General features: G+C 37.8%; 3 protein-coding genes and 1 long non-coding RNA gene across 4 annotated transcripts; 1 reads left to right on the top strand and 3 right to left on the bottom strand.

The window, feature by feature from the left end:
* Positions 1-1,397: 1,397 nt before the first annotated feature.
* On the bottom strand, positions 1,398-2,564 carry LOC124933689 (adenylate isopentenyltransferase-like). The gene has a single exon (XM_047474129.1). It carries the CDS (start codon positions 2,562-2,564, stop codon positions 1,398-1,400), a length of 1,167 nt encoding a protein of 388 aa, XP_047330085.1.
* Positions 2,565-17,770: 15,206 nt separating this feature from the next.
* LOC124936874 lies at positions 17,771-20,592 on the bottom strand. Its single transcript, XR_007099167.1, has 2 exons — positions 20,012-20,592; positions 17,771-19,919 (listed from the first exon to the last, which is right to left on the bottom strand). It is a non-coding gene; the product is annotated as an uncharacterized LOC124936874 (long non-coding RNA).
* On the top strand, positions 19,992-22,078 carry LOC124936873. The gene is made up of 5 exons (XM_047477403.1): positions 19,992-20,922; positions 21,024-21,117; positions 21,237-21,274; positions 21,370-21,505; positions 21,591-22,078. Exons 1-5 carry the CDS (start codon positions 20,608-20,610, stop codon positions 22,013-22,015), a joined length of 1,008 nt encoding a protein of 335 aa, XP_047333359.1. The 5' UTR covers positions 19,992-20,607; the 3' UTR covers positions 22,016-22,078.
* Positions 22,055-23,562, bottom strand: LOC124936871 (probable carboxylesterase 6). The gene has a single exon (XM_047477401.1). It carries the CDS (start codon positions 23,277-23,279, stop codon positions 22,134-22,136), a length of 1,146 nt encoding a protein of 381 aa, XP_047333357.1. The 5' UTR covers positions 23,280-23,562; the 3' UTR covers positions 22,055-22,133.
* Between the last annotated feature and the right edge of the window lie 2,362 nt (positions 23,563-25,924).

Genomic DNA, 25,924 nt, shown 5'->3' on the forward strand with positions numbered 1-25,924 from the left:
GGGATGATACGGTATAGAATCTTGCTTTCTCAAAACCATCACATAATAACTTTTCATACGTTAGAGATAAAAATTCTTGGTGGTTGGACGCTTTTTCTCTTCTATCATTAAACCACCCTTGTAATGTTGTTCTTAAAGACTCAAGCATTGCTGAAATTGGATACTTTCTGGCTTCCCTGCACTGACTATTCAAACTCTCTGCATAATCACCAAACTGCGTGACGCACCCGGATTCCGCCGCAACGGTGGCATTCACCTACTCATTATCTAATCACTAAACCCTAACAAACAAAGCGTGGAAAGAGATAAATAAAGGAAGGAGGAAGAATACCAGTAGCAGAAAGAGACATTCTGCAGGAGGAGAAAGGGATTCCGCTGTCTTTCGTCGGTTGTTGGTTGTCCTTTTTAGAGAGAAGGAGGAGAAAGGGAAGTGAAGAAAGAGAAGAAGAAAGAAAGAAATGAAAAGAAAGTGAAAAACTGGATTTTTTTTATTATATAGTAAGGGCATTGTGGACTTTTTACAATGCCCTCGGGTGCGTCACGCAACCGGAGGGTGCGTGACGCAATAGGGTATTTTCGGCAAAAATTTTTTTGGGAGTCATCAGTGCTATAAAAATTATTCCACGCACCAAACATAATTAGCTCCCTTTTTGGGGTCATTTCCTCAAATTTCCCGTTTAAGGTTTGAAAAATAAAATTAATTCATTTCTCTCTTCTTTGAGTAAGGACTACGGATGTCAGTACAGTTTAGACCCACCAGGGCCACCACACGTACTGCACACATAACAGAATAAATATGTTATTTTTTTTATTTTATTTTTTTGTATATATTATATTATTTTTCTCAAATTGGACCCATGAAAGTCATATATATTTTTGTTGTGAAGCCAAATTAAATGAGTTTCTCCTTCTCAAATAGGAATGTTAATTGAAACCGCCAAATTATTTTTTATTTTATTTTTTTTTATACCGATTGTTTAGGGACGGGTAGGGATATTTGTGTTATTTTAATTTCGAACACTACAAATATAATTAAATATATAAAATTATTTATATATTTATTTGTTTATTATATTTTATAAGAGTTTAAAATTTATTTCTTTATAATAATATAAATTTTTAGTATATTATGATATATATTATATTTCGTTTATATAATGTGATTATATAAAAAAAATAATTTATTTTTAAAATACGGTATAAATGATGTCCTCAAAATAAAATTAAAAAAATAAATAAAAAACTTAAAACGGGACAGAAATGAAACCGCTCCCACTCTCATCACAAACAAAATTATTATTATTTTAAATAAATATTAAAAATGAAATTATATAAGAGGAGATGAGAGAGAGAAGCAAGTTGGAAATAGGTGGAAAACCTACTACTAGTACTACTTACTACTCATCCAACAAAAAATGCTTCACAATCTTCACGCTTGGGTGTAGAAGTTGGGTTTCCCATATTTCGGTGGCTTCCTCAGCGGATAAGCGTCCTTGGCCGGCCGCAATCGCAGCTCTCATGGCCTCCGTTCCGTCGAGTTTATGCATCTCCCAGCCTGCTCCGTTTGTCAGTCTCCTGATCTTTTCCACCTGCCTCCTCGCCAGCTCACATGTGTTACGCTTTATATTCCCAATCGCCTTCTCCAATAATAACGCAGGCCGATCGCTTTTCTCCTCAACCCCTCCCCTAAAATACTCCTCCAATTCCGCCACCCCTATAGCTTTCCTCAACCCCCCAACCACCGGAGATAATCCTTCCTCCGATTTGAAGAACTCCTCCAGCTCTTCCAACATTCCACACCCCATCATCTCGTCAACTCGCTCAACCAGGTACCGATTCAACACGGGGAATGAAACGTCTATTCGAATGAAACAACAGTCGTACCGTTGTCCGACCACCACCACCTTATCATTACTAATATCATCATCGTCATCATCATCTATGTTGTGGTTGTGGTTGTCGGCTATTAGGGCGTAGATAAAGGAATTGGAGCCTCCCACAACTAAAGGTAGGTTCTTCCTATCGGTAATAAGGGAGATGGCGGAAGCGGCTGCAGCCCGGAAATCGGAGGGAGTAAACTCTGGTCGTCGACGGGGATGAATATCTCCTAGGAGATGGTGAGTCACGGCGAGTTGTTGGTGGAGAGGGATTTTATTAGTGGTAATGTCGAGTCCTCTGTAAACTTGGATCTTGTCGGAGTTGATGATTTCGGAGCTGGGGAAATAACGGGTGGCCAGATCCATGGACAAACGAGATTTGCCGGAGCCGGTGGGACCCATGATAACGACGATCTTTGGCTTTTGTGATGATGATGAGTATCGGCGGCGATTCATAAAATATTGGTGGGGCATTATTGCAGCAGCAGCAGCAGCAGCAACAAGAGGAAGATTGGGCGACGGGGTGGATAGAAGGAAGAAGATCTTCTGATGATGATGATGATGAGATGATTTGTGATGAAGATATGATCCTCTTCTGGAGAGGAATGAGAAGGATAGTAGTAGTAATAGTAGGGTCATAAGAAGGAAGAGATAGATAGAGAGGTTGTTGCTGTTGAGTGCATACATACGTGCGAGAGAGAGAGATCTAATTAAACAAGCAGAAGGTAAAATGAAAAGAATGGCAAATTACTGGTGGGTGTATGTGTGTGATGAGCTGTATTCAGTACACACATAATATGCATGTTATGTATATAGGAAAGAGAAACACCATGAAGAAGAAGAAGATCCCATGCAGCTAGCTAGCTGTTCAAATACTTATAGAATGCCCTTATAAATGAATGATAATGACACCCACAAAATGATAATCACTCACAAATCTAATGTTGTCATTATGGGATAATATCGATGGCCTTGTTTTGCAACCTTATTTCTAAACATGTTGGCGTGTGCTCAATTTTAATGGCTAATGTCTAGGTAGGTATGACAATGTCTCGAACACCTGATAATATATAGGGAAATTGGATCAAATGATCCTCATCATACAAAATAACCTTAATAATTTCATTTTTTATTTTTAACTTTTTTTTTTTAAATTTAGACACTTTTACCCTTACTAACTTTTTTCTTTTTTTCCTTCCTCTTCTTTTTCCTTTTCCTTTTCCCCCATTTCTTTCTGCCCGTTTTTTCTTTCCCCTCTTCCCTTCCCCGCGACGGTTTCTCTCCCCCTCCGACTCCCACGCCCCAAGTCGACTCCCCCACAACGGTTACAGCCCCATCCGACTCCCCCACAATCGCCAGACGCTTACCCCTTTAGCCCGACTAGTCGTTGATCGCCAAACGCTTCCAGGCCGACTCCCGACGATCGCCAGGCCCCGGAGACGCTGAGTCTGACGTTCGCCCAGCATTACTGAGGTTATTAATGCTTAGTTAGTTCTACTCCCCGATGATTTTATTGTTTTTTGCATGTTGAGTATGAAGTTTTATGGTTTTAAGGTTTTAGTTTAGGGTTTAAGGTTGAAATACTTAGTTAGTTTGTTGTTTTGGTTTGAAATACTTTGATTCGAGAAATGTAGTTTAATCTGAATGGGGCGTGGGGTTGGCGTGGATCGTGGGGGTTGGGCGTGGGGTGTGGGGTAGTGCGAGCGTGGGGTTGGGCATGGATGGGGCATGGGGTTGGCGTGGGGGTTGTGCGTGGGAGTGGGGGTTGTGCGTGGAGTGTGGGCTTGGGCGTGGATGGGGTAGAGTTGGCGTGGATCGTGAGGTGGGCGTGGGGGTAGTGCGTGGAGCGTGGGCTTGGGCGTGGATGGGGAGTGGGGTTGGTGTGGATCGTGGGGTGGGGCGTGAGGCGTGGGGGTGGGGGTTGTGCGTGGGACGTGGGGGTTTAGGGTGGGGTGGTGCATGACTTCAATTATTAATATGAGTTTACTGTTTTTGATCTACCAAATATTGTGTATATGATTTTACTGTTTTTGCAGATGGCACAAAACGAAACCATTATTAATGATTTTAATGGCCGTGTTTCATTGAAATCCACCGGCCCCAGCTTGACAAAGATAAATGAGAGGTTTACTCACCATGATCTTTTGGATAGGACTTTGCAGACCCAATTTCAGTATTTATTCAAAGCACCGACATTATATTTTTCAGGAACCATACTCCATCAGATGCTTATCAGAAAAATCAGCTCAAATTCGAAGGAGATAAGGTTCTTGATCAATGGTGAGGAGGTCTGTTGGGGCATGAAGGATTATGCATTGGTGACAGGCCTCAACTTTGGCAGATTTCCTTTGGTGGAAAACAATGAGGTTGAAGAATGTCCACCCATTGTCCTCAAATATTTTAAGGGTAAAATGGATGTTAGACTGAAAGAGCTTGAAGACATTTTCGTCGGATGCTCTAATAAGGAGGATTCATGGAAGATGAGGCTCATATTTCTCATTTACTAGTATCTGTTCTCATCTGATAATAGGAGGAAGATAAGTTTCAGAATCTTTCGCATGGTGGAGGACTTGGAGATGTTCCTCCAATTTCTATGGGGAATGGTGTTCTTCAGAGAAACCCTGCAGGGTATTGACAAAGATATGAAACACCTCCGTGGGTTATATCTCGCCAAGAAGAAAACCTAGGAAAAGAAAAGCATTTTTGATGTCGCTTATACTTTACATGGGTTCGCACTAGCCTTCCAAATGTGGACCTATGAACTTATCAATACATTCGTCCTCAAATTTGCTGAAAGGACACGGCAAGATCCTACAAGCCCAAGGATAATGCTCTATAAATCTTTTATGAGTTATACCCTACTAGAGGTATTCACAGCCATCTAGAAGTGCAATGTTCTAAGCAAAATTGATGAGTCTGAGGAGGAGAAGCGGAAATACTCTTGGGACGACTTTGAAGATATATGAGGCAACATTTATGATGAAATCTTTGAATTTGATGGGAGGAAGAGAAAGATTGAAGTTTGTGGAAGGGAAAACCATGTTTAAAAAATTCTGAAAATGTTCTAAGTATGGGGAAGGGTAAAAACCGAAGGTTTATTTGAAAACTTTCCGTTTTAAACCATGTTTAAAAAAAATCAAAATTATTTCTAAGTATGGGGAAGGGTAAAAACCGAAGGTTTATTTGAAAACCTTCGGTTTTAACCCATGTTTAAAAAAAATCAAAATAATTTCTAAGTATGGGGAAGAGTAAAAACCGAAGGTTTTCAATTGAACCTTCGGTTTTGACCCATGTTTAAAAAATTCTGAAAATTTTCTAAGTATGGGGAAGGGTAAAAATCGAAGGTTTATTTGAAAACCTTCGGTTTTAACCCATGTTTAAAAAAAATCAAAATAATTTATAAGTATGGGGAAGGATATAACCGAAGGTTTGCAAATAAACCTTCGGTTTTGACCCATGTTTAAAAAAATCAAAATAATTTCTAAGTATGGGGAAGGGTAAAAACCGAAGGTTTTCAATTGAACCTTCGGTTTTGACCCATGTTTAAAAAATTCTGAAAATTTTCTAAGTATGGGGAAGGGTAAAAAACCGAATGTTTATTTGAAAACCTTCGGTTATACCCTTCCCCATACTTAGAAATTATTTTGATTTTTTGAGTTATACCCTTCGTATAACTTTCGGTAACCAACTAATAAATTAAAAAAAACTCTTCTCTTTCTCTTTTCCCCGTTTCTTCTCCTTTACCGCTTTCTCTCTCCCGCCGCTTCTCTTCGCCAGCGCCGCCAACAAGAAGCCCCCGCCATCCGATCGACTCCCTCCGGCTGAAGAAGACCCGTAGAAGACAACGCCGCCAAGACGCCGCCCCTGTTGAAGCCGCGAAGACGCCTCTCCGGTTGAAGAACTGCCGCGGATCCCGTTGAAGAACTACCGCCGCACCTCCGCCGCTCTCAGTCGTGCCTCCACCGTCCATCTGATTGAAGGTCAGTTTCTAACTTTTAGGATTATTTACATATATAAGTGTTATCAATGTTAGATTTTAGGGTTAGTTTTTAGGATTTGTTAGATTTAGGAATTATTAATGTTATATATGTTAGATTTTGTTTGTATATGTTAGATTTGGTATGTAATCTGATTGGTAATATATGTTAGATTAATGTTATATATGTTATATTCGGTTTGTAATTGTTAGATTTAGGTTGATTTATGTTAGATTTTGTTTAATTTAGGATTATGGTTTAAAATTGGTGTTTATTGGTTTAGATTGGTTTGATTTTGGTTTGATTGAGGTTTGATTGAGGTTTGATTTTGGTTTGATTGAGGTTTGATTTTGGTTTGATTAATGTTAAAAATTGGTTAGGATTGGTTATTTGGTTTGATTGATGGTTATTGATTTTGATTTAGGTTTGGTTATTAGGTTTGATTAATGTACAAAATTGGTTTATATTGAGTTTGTTTTTAGGTTTGGTTATTTGGTTTGATTGATAGTTATTGAGATTATGTTAGAATTGAATTGTTTGGATTAGATTTGATTAATGTTAGATTTAGGTTATATGTTCAATATTTTGGTTAGATTTGGTTTTTATATTGATTTGTTAGATTAGGTTTGTTATAGAAATTGTGCAAGACAAAAGAAACCCCAACACCCGTCCCGGACGAACACGTGCAAGAGAAAATTGTAAGTGAATTGAATATGCCTAGTTTTTTTATTATAGAAATGATATTTTATTTGAATTGTGCAGGCTGAGATGGAGGAGGTTGTTAGTAACGAACCGGGAATATCGGATTTTGAATTGACTGAGAGGGTGTTCGGACAACAAAAATACGGGGTAGTGTTCGGAATGGGATCAGGCGTCCGGCCCACACACTTTCGTGAGGATCGTCGTAGTGAAAACAGTTCACAGCGAAACAATGAGCGATTGTTAGAAGAGAATCAAATAATGAAGCTCAAGCTGGAGGAACTGGAGAAGAGGGATGAAGAAAGAAGGCGGAAAATGGAAGAAATGGAAGCGGAAAAGGATGAAATTGTGACAAGAATGGAGAGGGAGAAGTTAGAGATGAACGCAAGAATGGAGAGAATCGAATTGTATATGAGGCAACAACCACCTCCTCCCCCCACAAGCTAAGGTTGTTTCGATTATGAACATGTTTTCATTAGTGGTTGAATTTAGAACAGATTGTTCGGAATATTAGTTTGGTTTCGAATTTTGTAATGTTCATGATCAATTAATGTGATCGTTTAATGTATGTTGCATTTCTTTTATCATTGATATATTGGTTTGGCTGAACAGGTTTTGGTTGCGAGCAAAATAATCCGCACATTTTTAAAAATTTACGGGAAAAATCGAAAATAATATTGAAATCTCTCGGTTTTTCTCTTTGTGGAAAAACCGAGAGATATTAGAAAACTCTCGGTTTTTAGCCAAAGAGAAAACCGAGAGTTATATGACAAACCCTCGGTTTTTACCCAAAAGAGGAAACCGAGAGTTTTGATTTAACTTTCGGTTTCTCTTTGTGGGAAAACCGAGAGTTTTGATTTAACTTTTGGTTTTCCTCTTCGGGTAAAAACCGAGAGTTTTCATATAACTCTCGGTTTTCTCTTTGGCTAAAAAACCGAGAGTTATTACAAAACTCTCGGTTTACTTCAAAAGGAGAAAACCGAGAGTTATTAGAAAACTCTCGGTTTTTCCACAAAGAGAAAAACCGAAAGTTATTTGCAAAACCCTCGGTTTTTCCACAAAGAGAAAAACCGAAAGTTATTTGTAAAACCCTCGGTTTTTTCACAAAGAGAAAAACCGAAAGGTCTTTGTAAAACCCTCGGTTTTCCACAAAGAGAAAACCTGAAAGTTTTCATATAACTCTCGGTTTTCTCTTTGTGGAAAAACCGAGAGAGTCAATACCGAGGGATGGCGAGAGTTACTAAAACCTTCGGTAAGGTGTCTTCAACGAAAGTTATATGGTCAAAACCGAGAGTTTTAACTCTCGGTTTTGACCCCTTTTTCACCAATGTACAAGATTGGTGCATATACGTATATGACTACGAACATAAAATCTTCCCAAAGGATGTATATGACGACTTCATGAAACCGATGTGTGAAATGATGCCATACTTGCTTGATTAGGGGTTCACCAATGTCAAAAAGTCCAAGTTTCCACAGTTCAAATTGGAGAAGATGTCATATTCTATAATACCACACTCAACAGTCCCAAAGACAACCAAAAATGGGGACTATGGTGTTTTTACTATTATGCATTTGGAATACCTTACTACCTCATTGGATATATAAAATGTGGTCTCCAAACAAATGACTTTTTGGAGAAAGAAATTGGCAGTAAGGCTATTCCACCAAATTGTAGACCCTTGATACTGAAATTTTGGCAATTTGAATATGTGAAGGTTTATTCAAAGAATCTATGATTTTGTGGTAGATGTTGCTTTTGTATATGATTTAACTCCATTGATTAAAAAAATCACATTTCATCAATTTTAACTCCAATATGTTTAGTTAACTCCACCACCCTCACGCCCCACGCTCAACCCCCACGCACAAGACCACGCCCCACGCCCACGCCCCACGCTCAACCACCACACCCCAAGCACTACCACACACCCAAGCCTCACGCCCCACGCACAACCCCATGCCCACCCCCACGCCCCATGCACTATCCCCGCGCACAACCCCCATGCCCCACGTACCACGCACAACCCTCACGCCCCACGCACCACCCCCACGCCCCACGCACCACCCCACGCCAACTCCACGACCAAGCCCACACCAACACCTGCACATACATGAAGACAAGGTTTGACATATATAAAACCAATACCTGCACATACATGACAGATATTAAAAAACAAACACATGCACATATATTAAACCAACACTTACATATATATATATAAAATATCATTGTTCATGAAAATCCCACAAAAGAGAACGACTACAGATGCCAAGGTTGTGCCAAACATATAATTAACCAAAACAAATGTTGTCTAGAGAATGTGGCAAAGATGAAGATGGTGAAGGTTGGGCCAACTGTGACGGTTGTGAAGGTTGTGACACTTGTTATCTTGTAGTAGATGGTGCAGGCATCACTATTTTGCATGTTGCCCTGTTATGGCCTCGACCACCACATGAGTTGCACCGTCTTTGTTCCTTACGAGGCTCACCTTGTGATGGCCTACGCTTTGTTGTTGTCCGACCCTTCTTAACCTTGACGGGGGGTTTTATGCAAACTCGTTCCTTGATATTTTCTAGAATATCCCCAGAACCTTCATTGAAAATTGGATAAATTGTCTCCTCATATGCCATGCACCACGCTTGAGTTGTGAAAAACCTGAAAAATAATATTTAAGTAATATAAATTCAATTTTAGAATTAAACATGCAATCATTCTCTAACCTTGAGCGGTACTCATATGGAATAGTTTTCCGGGAACGGGCAGCAGCAAGGGCATGTTTATAAAGAAGACCAGATATATCAAATACCTACAAGTATAAGTTTGAGTTTGGAAGTCAACTTGAAAATCATGTTCACCGTCGTTCACATGAAACTCGAATCTGTTAAGCGGATTAGCGTTGTAGAATCTGGCCTTCTCAGCTTGTTCACGTAAAAACTTTTCATATTATGGAGATAAATGTTCTATGTGGTTGGAAGCTTTTCTCTTCTATTATGAAATCAATCTTGTAGTGTTAATCGTAATACTCAGCTAATGTTGATATGGGATATTTCCTAGCATTCATGCACTGACTATTAAAGTTCTCAGCGTAATTGCTTGTCATTTGATTGTATCGCGAACTGGGGGAAAAGGCACGACTCCATCTCTCCACTCCTATTTGTTCTAGATAGGCAGCAATCCGAAGGTCTTAGTCCTTGATCTTGTCAAATGCTGATGGAACTGTGACACTGTGTATGCACGTGAAGCCATATAAAACTCAACGTGGCAGTTATCGGTTTTAAATTTGGTCCATAATATTCATTTTGATGTGGTATGTGCATGCAGCGTGATGTGCTTCTGAAAAACAGTGGACAAAGCATTGACAATACTTTGGTGTTTATCAGATACGAAGACGAGATCTGAGACTACTCCAATTGCCACTCTTAATTCTTGCATGAAATATGTCCAAGAGTTATTATTCTCCGAATCAATGACACCAAAAGCAACAGGATATAGTTGTTCATTCGCATCAATGCAATCGCAACCAATAGTTGATCTCCAATCTGTGCTTAAGAAAACTGGCATCAACGCACAATACTGAACGACAAATACCTGAAACCTCTAATTAAGCAGCCTACGGACATGAACATATACATGAAGTGTCCATGCTCATCCGTCTGAATGTCATTTATGGTACCTGGGTTATTCTTCGCCAACATGAACAGGTATGATGGCAATTTTCCATAGGATTCCTCCACAGTTCCTCGCACTGCCATTAAGGCTTTTTCCCTGGACCTCTAAGCCTTATTATAGGTCAGCTTAAACCCATAATTTGTCTGCATGTCTTCCATTATTTTCTTAGGCATGTGGTCATGGTTATGGTCCATCTACTTACATTTGATGCACTCCACAATTACCCATGATGGTGCTTGCCTCACATTCTCTTGTCTCGTAAAAATTGAGCATACGTGTTCATTTACTAATTTTCGAATCTCAAACATCTCTTGGAATTTTCTTTTCACAACACGCAATCTCCACTTGTAGTTCTCATTCACACATTTCACAAACCAAAGATCTTTGTTAACTTTTCGACTTTGAATTCAAATGATTAGCATCGCATATCTATGCATCCTCAATTGAAGTTCTTTTTGTTCTAAAAAACGTACTCACTTTTCAATTCGTTTTTTAAGGGTTAATTGAGCATGTGTTTCAACCTGGATTGGGTTCACATGAATCAAGCAACTCAATATGGCTGGATGTTTTCCTCATAGGGAAGTGATGGTTGGCCGAGGTGCAAAAGGAGGGGTACTAGCAACCAATTCACTCGGACGCAAACATGGGACTTGTTGTTCTTCATCTTCTGTATGGTGTATGTTATTTTGACTTTTTAAGATATCCTACTCAAATATAGGGAATTCAGGAACCTCCTCTCTTTGGATTTCATCGGTTGGGTGTGAAGGTAGTGACTTCTCTACTAAAGAGACACACAGAGGAGCACGAAGCTCGTGTGGTGAAGTCGAAATTTCTTTTACATAGAACATCACATCTCTATCATATCGAATATCAGGCAGGAGGAGCAGCTTTTTAAAACCAAATTATACTTGACTTTGAACACTAAATCATATCTCAATTTGTCCACACCAATAACATTATAGACAATATCAGTTAATTCGTCATATGTAGTATTTAGGAATAGAGACACACCTACTAATGAACTTGAGTCAAAAAAACTAACACCACATATGGGACAAATAGTTAACAAATAAAGTGGGATCTACAATTGATACAAATTGAAATTTAGTGTACTAAACAAAACCATGTTAGTGTAGTAAACAAATTGAAATGGCATGGGATTGGGCGTGAGGGTGGGCGTGGTCTTGTGCTGTGGACCATGGGAGTTGAGCGTGGGGCGTGGGGGTGGAGCGTGGGGCGTGGGGGTTGAGCGTGGGGCGTGGGGGTTGAGCGTGGGGCGTGAGGGTGGGGGTTGAGCGTGGGGTGTGTGGGGTGGGGGTTGAGCGTGGGGGGGTGGTGGGGTGGGGTGGGGCGTGGGGGTGGTGCGTGGGGGTTTTGAGCCGTGGGGTGAGTGAGTGGTCTTGTGCGTAGGGCGTGGGGGCATGGTCTTTTGCGTAGGGCGTGGAAGTGGAGGTGTGGGACGTGGGGTGGTGCGTGGTATGAGAAAAACATTAAAGACAAAAAATATAATAATAAAATTCGATTGGTAAGGTGTAACACCCTAAAATTCATATATGACCGAATATCTTTGGTCCTGACAAAGACCAAGGATCCAGGTGATTGAAACTTAGGACCGAGGAAATCTAAGACCTAGGACGATGAAATATGTGTTAGGACACCTGAGGATAATATGCCTTGCCGAGACTTCTGCCAATGCTTTACTTTACCACCACATGCTTAGCCACCTCATGCTTTAACACACCTCATGCTTTAATATACCTCATGCTTTAACACCAACCTCATGCTATGATCTTCTCATGCCTTGTTATCTTAATTAGTAAGTTAACTCACCTCATCTAGGACCACCTCATGCTGGATATGTACATGCCTTGTTATCTTAATTAGTAAGTTAACCCACCTCGTGCTATGACCACCTCATGCTATGAATTGCCCATGCTATGACCAACAACCTTAGTAACAAGTTATCCATCCCATGTTATGACCAACACTCTTAATTAGCAAGTTATCCACCCACATTCTATGACCAATAATCTTAAGTAGTAAGTTTAGCCACTTCGAGCTATGACCACCTCATGCTAGGATCTTCCTATGCCTTGTTATCTTAAATATTAAGTTAACCAACCTAATGATATGAATTACACGTGCTATGACAAGTTAGCTTATGTAGTAAGTTTACCCATCTCATGCTAGACATTCAATGCCTTGCAATCCTCATGCTAGACATGCCAATGTCTTGCAATCTTAATAGCAAGATTATCAACCCATGCTGCCTCAACCGACCCTGATTATATATATATATATATCTATATATATACTTCACCATTGATTCTAAATGATATCAACTCCATTTCCCCTCTTTACTAAAGAAACATAAGACATCCTCTAGAAGCCTTAAGAACAACCAACTTTCATAGAAAAGATCTACCTAGGCAAGCAAACCTTTACAACCCTCTTTAGAAACCACACAAAGACTATATAATTCATGTATATTCTATAAATGATGCATACTATTTAAAGCATGATTTCATTGATATTCATGTTTTAATGATGAACAAATATAAAAACCATGTTTTCCAAAGTATGATCTATTTTCCAAACTATGATCTGTTTTCCAAGGTATGATAGTTTTTATGGAAATTATAGTGAATATTGATGTATGGGAATTGACAGATATGGGAGGAAGGCTAACCAACATTAGCTCTAGTAGTCTGATTCCAAAATACTAGCTGCATATTATGGGACTGACTTCTGAACATGAGCTATCAGAATATCTACCTACAAAGGATGGTGTAACTAGGTTGTGGACTTTAGAGATTGACTCTGAAGAGTTCTCTTCAAATATGTGCTCGGAACGGATTTCTCACCTTGAGGATCAACTCTCAAGGTCAAGGGTCAAATATGTGCTAGAAATGTACTGTACCATCACTATGATAAACTGTTTATAAACCAACATATGGATACAAAAAGTTTTTAAATGTCTTTTCTATAATTTTTTTAAATACTTATTGTGTATTTAGACTCACTATGCTTGTGTGGTGTAGGTACACAAAAATAGTCTTTATATGACAAGTCAAAGGAGGTTTGGAGTGGGGCAAGGTGCATGAATGTGTGTAAAATGAGGGACCACTACTGAAGACCGAGTATTTGTAGGGTCTAATACTGAAAGACTGTATTTTTGTAGTATAGGGACCGTATCTTGTTTTAAAAGACCAAATTTTGTAGCACCACTCCTTTATAAATGATAAAACGTTTTCGCATATGTTACTATTTTTCGTTTAAGTATGTTCAAGTTTCACCCATCTCTAACACGTTCTAGAGAATAGGATTTAGAGATGTCACATAAGGACTCCTAACTACCATCTTGGGAAATTTGATGAAATAACCTTCAAATTTTTTTTTGCAAAAATAACCTTTTGCCTTGAAAAAAAATTCAAATTGTCCTTAATATATTTTCTTCTTCCCTTTTCTTCTTCGTTTCTTCTTCTCTTCTTTCTCTTCTTTCTCTCTTCTTTCTCTCTTCTTCTCCCCCAGCAACGACGCTATCTCGGACTCCCCAACAAAGTAACGTCGGACAAACGCTTCCCCTCCCGATGACGTTTTCAACGTCGAAGTCTACATCCTATGCAGAACTGTAACAAGGCTCTCCCCGACGACTCCATCAATACAAAGCTCTCAAGCGCAACCTCAATTCAACAGGACCATGAAAACCTCTATCACATTATACGCACTTCTCATCTTCTTCACTACGGTTGCTCATAGTTTGCATTAACACAAAGTATGATAGAAATAAAATGATAGATTGAAATATGTAGCAAAGTAGTTGTAGTGTATTGAAAATTATTCTCGCCTGTCATACAAATGAATTAAAAATTGGAAGTACCAGGTATGAAAATACATCTAAGCTCTTGGAAAATAGTTTTGAGTTGAGCATGAATAGGCGTTTAGTAGCACCGGTAACTTCATGGATGATGACCCACCTGTCAATATTTTTTTCGTTGAAAATACATCTAAACTCTTGGAAAATAGTTCTGAGTTAAGAATATGGATTGTGTTTAATGTTATAAATGTATATGATTGTATTTCCATTATATAAAGAAGTGTATATATGTATGTTTTCTTATGTTTGATGATACTTAGAATGTGTTTAAAATTTGATTATATCATGAGCTCTAGTTACTGTTTCCCAACTAAAAGATGATCCAAACAAGTCAAGGGCTTTTAGGGATTGACTCATAATTGTGCCTAGCCAAATACGGATCAAATGGATTCCTTGTCTTCAGAATCAGCTCTGAAAGGTGTAGAGTCAAAATACGGCTCAAGATGTTACTGTACTGGCCTCATGAAATCATATTTTCTAAACATGCCATTGGTGTTCATAAACTGATTATCTCTTTTTAAATGATATATTCCCTTTTAAAAACAAATAATCCCAGCATGTTTTAAATACTTAATTATTTTGCTGAGATCATTAGACTCACTATGCTTGTGTGGTGTAGGTACACAGCCCTATCTTTTATTGCCCTTGAAGGATGAGGTTGGAGGGGAACAATCTGATGGAGTGAGTATGGGAGGAGGGACCAATATGTTGGGACTTAACTTGTCTTTTTGTATAAATACTTAGCTTATATTTCTAGGTCTTACTTGTTGTCTAAATGGAGCATGTACCTAAGACTTGTACAGAATGATGATAGTTGTGATGAAGTATACTTTTATTTGTTGTAGCTTCTTTTAGCTTCACGTCCTAAATTTCTATTTTTCCCGACCGAGAGTCTTCGTCCTGCTAGAGACTTAGGACCGAGGTGGTCCGATCGATGATCCTGCAGATGAATGATTTATCAGTCAAGTACTTTTTCTACACTATTTTCTAAACTCACACAATGCTATTTTTTATGTATTTATATTAACGATGTATAATGTTTTCAAACCACAGAAATGAAGTAACTAAATGAGCAATTGCAAGACTATCTGGCCAAAGGCTTCATCCGTCCAAGTGGTCCCCATGGGGAGCACCAGTACTTCTTTTGAATAAGAAAGATGATCAAAATTGTTGTGTATCGATTAAAGAGGTGAAAATGGTCAAGGTGTTTTGGCCAACAACAACTCAATGAAGACAGCAACATGGGAAGTCGAATAGGATATGTAGAAGAATTATCCTGAGCTATTCTTTAAGTAAATTTTGATGTTTGAACTTTTTGTAAGTAGCTAGAATTGTTATGCCCAAGTGCATTCTTTTCATGTTATAGGAGACTAATTAGTGACCAATGGCATATATTTGAGTTTTTTCACCCTATTTGATACACTTATAAATTATACTTAAATATTTTATTGAAACAAATAATGAATGGACCTGATATTACCATTATGATCGTGAATATAAATTTTACTTGTCAATTACTGTATATGTGTGAAATAGCATGTAGAAGGAACCACCATAGAATTAGGATATGTAGTGATTATATCCATTAGAAGTATTCCCTCTCTTGGTCAATAAGAATTAAACCCACACTTGGTAGTAAACACTTGGTAGTAAATAACCAAAACACTTCACTACACATCCATTTGCATGATTTCCACTTGCACAACTTGAATGTCCTCCACCTAACATATTCTCTCCATCAGCAAGACCTAGAAAAAATTATCTAAAGAACCCTTTCAAAAACAGCCAACAATTAGGAATCCTTGAAGAATAGCCATCCCTAACAGCTTTGAGGAAAAGCAAGCATCTAGCAGCTTAGGAATGACAACCAGCCTTAGCAAAGACCATTTCTTTAGCCAATTTCGAAATTAAGGCAAGCTCTTTCCAAACCCACTTTTATAACCCATATACAGCTATGTAATTTATGTATTTTCTGTATAATCTGCATATATGTTTGAATAGCATGATTTTATGACATAACATTGTTTTATTGACAAACATTATTGATAAACAAGTTGTTTTTTCCAAGTATGATAATGTTTACCATGTTTTCCAAGTATGATAGGGTTACCATGATTTATAAAATATACACAGCATTCATGAAACCCAAACCCTTATGAGTTATGCATATATGGTGATCCCTTATTGATGAACAAGAATTGACGGAAATGAGAGAAGGCTAACTAGGATGAGCTCTGGTCTGAATCCAAAATACTGGCTGATTATTATGGGACCAGAGTTTCTAGGATGAGCTCTAGTTACTGTTCCCCAAACTAAAAGATGGTCCAAACATGTCAAAGGCTTTTAGGGATAGACTCCTAATTGTGCCTAACCAAATACGGCTCAAACAGATTTTTTGACTTTAGGATCAGTTCTGAATGGTCTAGAGTCAAAATACGGCTCAAGATGTAACTGTACAGACATCATGATATCATTTCTCTAAACATGTCTTTGATGTTTATAAACTGATTGTTTCCTTTTGAAATGAAGAACACTTTTTATGTATATGTACCTTTTTAAAAAAAAAAGGCATTCTAGCATGTTTTAAATACTTATTTGTTTGTTGAGTCACTAGACTCACTATGTTTGTGTGGTGTAGGTACACAGCCATAGTTAGTATGCACTTGAAGGATTGAGTCTTGGAGGGGAGCAATCTGATGAAAATGAGTGTGGAATGAGGGACCAAGACTGATGGGCTTAACTTGTCTTTTTATATATTCACTTAGTTTATATTTTTGTATCTTTACTTAGTTGTCTAATGAAGAATGTATATAAGACTTGCATGGTATCATGACAGAAATGATGTAGTTCTGTGTATGTTTTGGCTATTAAATGAAGTCTCTGCATATAATAGACTTGTATAGTAAGAATAATCTATCTTCTTTTGGTTGTAAAAGTGAAGCATGTGTATAAGAATTGTATAGAATCATGATAGATGTGATGGAGTTTAGCTTTATCTTTGTTTGTTGTAGTTTCTTTTGACTGTATTATGAAGCATGTATATATGAATTATATGTTAAACATGACCAGTATTATATGACTTTTGCTAATGATATCAATATTAATAGATCTAACTGTTTGAGTATGTATATGTTCATTTCCATCCATAGTAGTAGTTATAAACTTATAATATATGAGTAACCAACCGATGATAAGAGATAGATAGATATAGTAAATGGTAGCTAACTAGCCCAGAATAATCTTTGCATATATAAGCAAACATGAGAGAGGGAAGACACTTATAAATTAACCACAAAGCAGTCGTCAAGAAGCATAAAAAGATCCCCAAAGAAGTAGTCTTGAGCATGAAATTAGGCTTTAGGATGTTTGTAGATGGAATCCATGTGTAGGTTGTACTAAATAACATTAATCTCATAACATGCTTAGCACATGACCCATCCAAATTAGAACAGACAATTAGCTAGAAGCCTAGAACAGTAAGGGTACGTAGGAGATGAGATGAGATGGAATGTAATAGATAAATCAAGCCGGTAGGTTGTTGATGGTGAGATAAAGGGACCCTAAAAATTGGTGAGGAGGTAGTAGTGGACCCTAAAAAAAATATCTTATTATCCTACTACTTTACCACGATGATGAAAGTTTGAGGGCAAATATGGAAATAATTACATAACAAAACAAAAATATGAGGTGTCATTACTGTTTTTTTTCATGACACACCTGTTTTTCTACCAAACTGAATACAACAACTCATGACTCTCATCGTCTCTCTCTCTCTTATAATCTAATTAAGTAGCAGTGACCACAACCACAGCCACACAATCCACGACAAAGAGAAAAAAGAATGGAGAAGAAGAGTAAGGAGCTGGAGGAGTACTGCGTGACAGGGGGTACAGGGTTTATCGCGGCCTACTTGGTGAAATCGCTGCTGGAAAAGGGCCACACAGTCCGGGCCACTGTCCGGGATCCAGGTATTTTTTTTTTTTTTAATTAGTTTTCTTCTTCTTCTTCTTCGTCTTAAGTAGATTTGTGTGGTGTGGACCACTAGAAAAGGTGGCCGGTGGTTACCTATGGCAATTACAAGGAGCCAAGGAAAGGCTTAAGATATTCAAAGCCGATTTAATGGTGGAAGGAAGCTTTGACGAAGCCATACATGGTGTTCATGGTGTCTTCCACACAGCATCTCCTGTCCTTGTCCCCTATGATCAAAACATTCAGGCAATTAATTAATTAATTAATTAATTAAGAACAACTTTTACTTTCTCTCTCTTACTTGTTCAAACACAAATTAAGTGCATGAGATGATACTTGCAGACAAGTTTAATCGATCCATGCATAAAGGGAACTGCTAATGTCTTGAGATCTTGCAAAAAGGCTAGTAATAGTGTCAAAAGAGTGGTGCTCACCTCATCTTGTTCTTCAATCAGATATGGACACCAACACCACAATGCTTCTTCTCTCAACGAATCCCACTGGACCGACTTGGACTACTGCAAGGCTAACAATGTACTATATAATCTTCTAAACAGTTTATTAATTTGTTTATCCTGAATATCGATCGGTCTCCTACTATTATATATATATATATACTTGGTGGTGTAGTTGTGGTACGCATATGCCAAAACGATAGCGGAAAAGGATGCGTGGAGGACAGCCTCCGAAAATGGGATTGATTTAGTTGTTGTGAATCCCTCTTTTGTAGTTGGTCCATTACTTGCTCCAACACCAACCAGCACTCTCCAACTCATTCTCTCCATTCTTACAGGTAATTAAAGCTCTTTTTATCTCTTCTTCTTCTTCTTCTTCATTACAACAACAACAACAACAACTTTACACTGTTGCAACAGGTCAGCTAGAAGAATACCCCAATACAACAATAGGGTTTGTCCATATAGACGATGTTATTGCTGCTCATATCTTGGCTATGGAGGAACCTAAAGCATCCGGCAGACTCATCTGTTCATCCACAGTCCATCACTGGTCACAGATCATCCAAATTCTTAAAGCCAAATATCCATCATACCCCTACACACACAAGTGCAGCACCAAGGAAGGAGACAGCAACCCACACACCATGGACTCCACCAAGATTCTTCAGTTGGGTCTTCCTCCTTTCAAGACTCTAGCTCAAATGTTTGATGACTGCATCCTAAGTTTCCAGGAAAAGGGCCTCCTCCTCCCCTCCCCTCACTCTCAGACTGAGGAGGAGACTTAAAATGCATCTCCATCTTCTTCTTCTTCTTCTTCCACTTTCTTTCCTAATTGCATTAGTATCAGCAAGCAAGAAAGATCCCATCCACCTCTTCTCTGCTTTAAAATAACAAATAAATAAATAAATAAAACTATGTATATTGAATCAATAATAATGCCAGCATCATCCTTTTATTATTATTATTATTATTATTATTATTATTATTACATTAGTGGCTGTCCTAAGGAATACTATATAAAGGAAGAAGGGGGTAGTGAAGAATATTGTCAATGTGTTGTAATGCTTAATATATAATAATTAATGGGCAACATGAATGAGATGAAATCACTAACTAGTTATTTTCTCATTGCAACAGTGTTTGAGATGAAACATTTGTTTCTCATTCTTCATGTTATACCATACCATACCCATACAGACTATTAATTAGTAAGTAATAGTATTTCATTATAGTTCATTCTCCAGTATTTCATTAAGAAGAAGAAGAAGAAACACAAAAAGTAGTTAGGGTTGCAAAACATAATAGGATGATAAATGAAGCTGTTTGTGTGTTTGCAGAAATGAAATTCGAAGTAAACCTTTAATCATCCTCCTCACCTAATTCCTGCTGCTGCATCACAAATCAAAGCATTTCATTTCTCAGAGTTAGCCCTCATTATTTCAAAAGACCATAGCATAAGACTGGATGGAGTATTACTTAACCTCAGTCCGCTTCTTCCTCTTATTCATCTTCATCTCTGGTGAAGAAGAAGAAAAAGAAGGAAATTGAGAGAGATGATGAAGTTGCAGCAAAATGTTATCCGTTCTCCTTATTATCTATCTTACAGATGGAACTGAAGCTTAACTGATCGAGAGGCTTAACAACTGCTGTATGTTCCCAGCCATATCCTCTTTGAATTCTTGAATCAACTACACTTCCATTCACTACACAGAGCTTCAAGAAAGCTCCAATCCCCAGAGCTTGCAGCAAAGTAAGTCCATACCCGGAAGACAAAATGGGTAAAACTTGTATATATATAACTGACTGACAGACAGACAGACAGACAGAGAGAGGATGAGGAATCTATGGCTGCAATTAATTCTCTGAAGAAGAAGAAGAAGAAGAAGAAGAAGATTGTTTATAAATTATCAGGAATTAAAGCATTGATAGAAGATGAACCCACCACACTACTAAACCCCTACATCAAAAATCTTTTTTTGTTATTTACTAAGCAGGTACCACAACCACAAAACCCACAGATTTCCATTTCAATCAAATCTTGTGCAGCAGCAGCAGGAGGAGGAGTGTACGTAATTAAATGGCTACGCTTACCAGCTTCCCCCGCCTCGTCACCCGTGAGTTCAGTTCGATGCATCTTCCATGTGCCCGCACCTTCAGATCCAAGCCCTTGTATCTGACGGCTGGGAGACTTTTCTCTTTCTCCGCCGCCGCCGGCGAGAAATCTAATATGACTCCTCCATCAATCGTCATCTGCGGCGCCACTCGCCGGAAGCCGCCTGGAGGTGTCTCCTCCGCACAGCCTCTAACTCAAGGTGAACGGTTCCTGCAGTCGCTTCTATGGTTTACAGAGGGAGTCTACATATTCTGGCTCTTCTTACTCCCATTTGCCCCAGTATGCATTTCTATTTCTATATCTGCTCCCCCCTTAACATAAATTTTGATTCATCTGTTGTTGTTGTTTCTTGTTTATATTATTATTATAATATACTTCAGGGAGATCCCGTTTGGGCTATCAGCTCGGAGACAATCAAGGATCTTGTGGGACTTTCTCTTAATTTCTTCTTCATTCTTCCTTTGTTCAACACCCGTAAGTTTGTTTGTTTGTTTGAATAATGACAGGACAGACATCCCCAAATTCAAATTTCTTTTTGTCTTCTTCTTAAATTGATTTGTGTGAAGAAACTGATATTTTCTTTGGCAGAGCAGTTGGTATATCTCTCATTAATGCACCGATACTTCACCCTGTAAGAATCTGTCAAATGGAATTTTGTTTCTCATTTTGCATGTATTGAAATTGACATCCTTTCCTTTCCTTTCCTTTCCTGATCTGATCGATCAGATGTCGGAGGGACTGTTCAACTTTGTGATTGGGTGGACATTCATGTTTGCTCCGTTGCTGTTTACTGATTCAAAACGAGACAGATATAAGGGCTCTTTGGACATCTTATGGGGATTCCAGATGTTCCTCACAAACAGTAATTAAGTCTTTTTTTTTTTTTAGTAATAAAAATACTTTGAGAGAGATTCTTTCTGTATTTAATTAAATTAATTAATTTTCAGCATTCCTGATTCCTTACATGGCAATCCGGCTGAATGAGGCCGCCGCCGATTCCACATCAAGAAGAAAGGCTTCTGCACTGGGCACTGTTATGAGGAATGGTGCAGGCATAGTTGGACTATTTGGTGGCTCAATCTGCCTGTTGTCGATATTATGGTCATTTTTGGGCAGAGCAGAGGGAGGTCAGTTCGGGGGAATAACAGAAAGATGGAACTTCTTGGTGAGTTATGTTGGATCGGAGAGGCTTGCTTATGCCTTCATCTGGGATATATGTCTTTACACAATCTTCCAGCCTTGGTTGATAGGTGATAACCTAGAAAATGTGAAGACTAATAAGGTCGAGTTGGTGAAATACCTCAGGTTTGTTCCAGTTGTGGGTTTGTTTGCATATCTGTATTGCTTAGATGTTATTGATAAAGATGATTGATTTTTTGTATTAACATTGAAAAAGTACATACATATCCCTCCCATCATGAAAAGAATTGAACTAGCTAATTATGTAGTAGTAGTAGTAGTATATAAAATGAAAGATGATCATGATCTAGCTAGCTAGCTAGTGATGCAATGAAGGCCTTGATGTGGGAAATCAATTGAGTGGTCCTGGTTGTAGAGATTTGAGTCTTGTCCAAAACATGAAAAGCATGCCCAACTCCATTGTACACCATGCGTTCCACTCTCTTCCCTGCCCTTCCCAAAGCATCACAAAACTCCATATTCCTGTCCTTTAATATGTCCATTTCTGCTATGCATACCATTACATTATTATTATTATTATTATTACTATTATCCAACTTTCCATACAAACCACCGCCTGACGAAAACAACATCGTCGTCGTCGGGTTGCTCCACGGGTGGTCTCTGTTGGCTCCCTCGGGGAGGGACAGCCGCCAGTAGGTGTCTGAAACGTCCAGAGTCAGGGGACATGTCTTCTTGGTCATGTTCTTCTCGGAAGCGGTCCTGGCATGACCTCCAAAAAACGGTTGGATGAGTATTGTTCCTTTTATTGCCATCAATAATGAATCAGAGCTCCTCCTAATTATAAGTCCACTCACATTGTGGGCTATGTTAGCACCAGCACTATCACCACCTAAAAAGATATTATTAAAGTCACATTTCCTAGCCCAATCATTATTATTATCAAGTGCAGCTTCTTCTTGTCTCATCATCGTCTTGACCCAACTCAGTGCCTTAACTCCATCATCGTATGCAGCTGGGAGAGGATTTTCTGGTGCCAATCGGTAGTTGACGGAGAGGACAAGGCAAGAAGCCTTGGCAGCCAAATTAGCGAGAAAATCGTGGTAGCAGCTCCATGCAGCGGATCCGACACAAAAGCCGCCTCCATGAAAGTAGACCAATAAGGGAATGAGCTTGTCGTGATCGTGATGCAACAAAGGAACGTAGAGGCGTGCCCAAACATTTGTGAAGGGGTCTATGATGACATCCTTGCAGGTGACGGGGAGGTCAGGGGGCAATAGTGTGGGAGGGACAGAGGGAACTATCTGTGGTCTTTCCGTGTGTCCATCCTTGTACACCTTAATCAAACCTTGGATTTCTTCCACCACCGGCCCATGTAATTGGTTAGAAGAGGACCAAGTTGTTGTTGTTGTGGGTACTTGGCCGTCACTACTAGTGCTACTACTACTAGTATTGGTTCGATGATGTTGATGATGATATACGGTCATGGCAACCATTCTTGGGCTTCTCCTCCTTTCTCATATAGATATATAGAGAACAGGAATTCGATCTGCTAGCTAGCTAGCTAGCTAGGTAGCTAAACGACTAGAGAGAATGAATGAATGTATATATTGATGTTGTGAGTGATGAGTTTAGGTGACAAAAAAAGACATGGACATGAGGAGGGGTTTTATACAGAATTCAAAAAGTGATCCATCAAAGAGATAAGATTGAGAATGATATCAGCAGCAGCAGCAGAAGCTAGCTAGCTAGGGCATCAAAAATGTGATTCCTTTCATCCTTCTTTTGTATGTATATATATTATAGGTTGACTTGTTCTCTCACTAGTGACTTTCTTTATAACAAAAAAGAAAGAGTGTTCACATGATTTCAAGTGGGCAACTGGTTAATGCCCCATATGTCTTCACATGAAGTAGGCCAACCAACCACATCAAATTATTTTGACAATAAATTTTCTTTTTATTATTATTATTATTATTATTATTTAATTCAAAATTAGACAAATGTATCAAATAATTAATTTAAAAAAAAAAAAAAATTGGAACATGTAATTAAGAATAAGTAAACAAAAATATATATATATATATATATATATATATATATATATTAATATTGTCCATCCTTTTCGTTTGACCTTTGTGTGCCTGCACTTGCATTGCACTGCAATGCACTCCACTCAGCCACCATTATGGACCAACCAACGGATGGATGAACGGACCCCATTAATTTGTCTACTTGCATCATCATATGCATGCCTATCTTAATGTTCAAGGAACAACAAGAATATTATATATTATTTGGCACATAATTAATTGCTTCAAAAATGAATGTTATATATAAAAAAAAACGTTATTAGGAAATAAATGAATTAAAACTCATGATCTAGGAAAACCTGGATTTCATTTCCATTTTGTAACATGACATGAGCTAGCTAGCTAGCTCCATATATAAATAATTATATATATTTATAGAATTCAAAATAGAAGTTAGAGGCTGACAAATAATTAGATAGACATTCCATATGCGTTGCATTGTCTTCTTGTCGTGAGTCAAACAAATTCAATGTGGCAGATTTTGCCTCCCAATAACATCAACATGTCTAGTCGCCCCTCTTTTATTTTTATTTTTTAATTTGGAAAGTTATTATATTCAAAGATTTATTATTGTTGAGTAATTAATATTTTTTCTCTTACATTCCATCTATATTTATATACATAGATAGATATATAGTACTGATTGAGAGGTTATTTAATTAATTAATTAATTTGATCCTTCTTTGGAAATTGAGGTTATTTAAAGTTGTTAGTGCATGCGTTTTAATTAATTAATTATTTAAACTAACATGACATATTGGAGACGTGTGTATGAATGAATTGACAGACAACCTAATTATATGTGAAAGGCAATCTATATATATACAATGATGCTTAATTTTTAAAGTGTCCGGATTGCCGGGTCGAGAGCTGTGGTTAATTTGGATACTTTGGTCGGATTGTGGGTTCACCCGCCTTTAAATTTAAAACGGTTAAAAATAAAATTAAAAATGTTAGAAGTATGTTTTGAACTTACAACCTAACAAAACAAGTTTAACTCTTTAACCAACTAGGCTACTAAGACTTTATATTTTAAATTCAACACCAAATTTGATAAACGCGGTACGTTTTAACATTAATATAAGTTTAACTTTTTAACTAACTAATATATAATGATGTTGAGTAAATGAATACTTGGGTCGGATTGTGGGTTGACCCATCCATAAATTTAAAACGGTTAAAAATAAAATTAAAAATGTTATCCGGAATTTTTTTTCACAATTTTTTATATTATTACTCGTGCAAATGCACGGGTTAAATGCTATTTTAATTAATTACTCTGTATGAATTTGTTTGGCTTGGCCGTCCCTCTTCTTCTTCCATTCATTCATTCATGGAACATGCTTATGTCCCACATGTCTTAATTTCATAATAGCATCTCTTTTTTCTTTCTTTTTTAAATAAAAAAAATGATTGTTTATTTGATTTTTAAGAGACCACATATAAATTGAAGTCAAAATAATCAATGCTTTCTAGTTTCTTCTCTCCCCCACTAACGATTATATATTGTTGATCACTAGTGATTCAACCCTTTGTTTTTGTTTCATCTTTTAATTACTAGCTACTTATAATAATATCTTCATTCACATGAGAATTACATTTAATTATTACAACCCCATACAATAGATCGATGGTCGATCCTTCATTATCTCTTGCACATTTAATTACTTGTTTTTTTTTTCTCAACAAATTCAAATATATATATCCTCAATAGAACATTCCCAGTTCGCATCTAGTCACATCACTCACCCATACGTATTCACATTGGCGGATCCAAAGGGGGGCAAGAAGGGGCTTAAGCACCCCTTGACTCTTCTAAAAAGTTTGGGTATAATTTATACAAATTAATTATGAATTATATATTTTTCTCTATACATATAATTAGAAATGACAAGTGGTATTGCAAAGGGGGGTGGTGCAGTTGGTTAGTGCGTAGATCTCATAACTTCTACGAGTAATCCTTAGGTCGAGAGTTTGAATAATGTGTTTTCTCTGGTTTATTTTAATAGTGGGAAAACACTTCTCTATGTATGACCAAATGTATGTTT

The sequence above is a fragment of the Impatiens glandulifera genome, chromosome 4 (genome assembly GCF_907164915.1).
Source record: "Impatiens glandulifera chromosome 4, dImpGla2.1, whole genome shotgun sequence".
Classification (NCBI taxonomy): Eukaryota; Viridiplantae; Streptophyta; class Magnoliopsida; order Ericales; family Balsaminaceae; genus Impatiens; species Impatiens glandulifera.

Excerpts from the sequence above, each read along its gene's own strand:
- LOC124936871 (XM_047477401.1), bottom strand. The coding sequence starts at position 23,279 with ATGGTTGCCATGACCGTATATCATCATCAACATCATCGAACCAATACT.
- LOC124936873 (XM_047477403.1), top strand. The coding sequence starts at position 20,608 with ATGGCTACGCTTACCAGCTTCCCCCGCCTCGTCACCCGTGAGTTCAGT. Across the intron at positions 21,118-21,236 it reads TCTTCCTTTGTTCAACACCC|TTGGTATATCTCTCATTAAT; the intron begins GTAAGTTTGTTT and ends TTGGCAGAGCAG. Across the intron at positions 21,275-21,369 it reads ATGCACCGATACTTCACCCT|ATGTCGGAGGGACTGTTCAA; the intron begins GTAAGAATCTGT and ends CTGATCGATCAG.
- LOC124933689 (XM_047474129.1), bottom strand. The coding sequence starts at position 2,564 with ATGTATGCACTCAACAGCAACAACCTCTCTATCTATCTCTTCCTTCTT.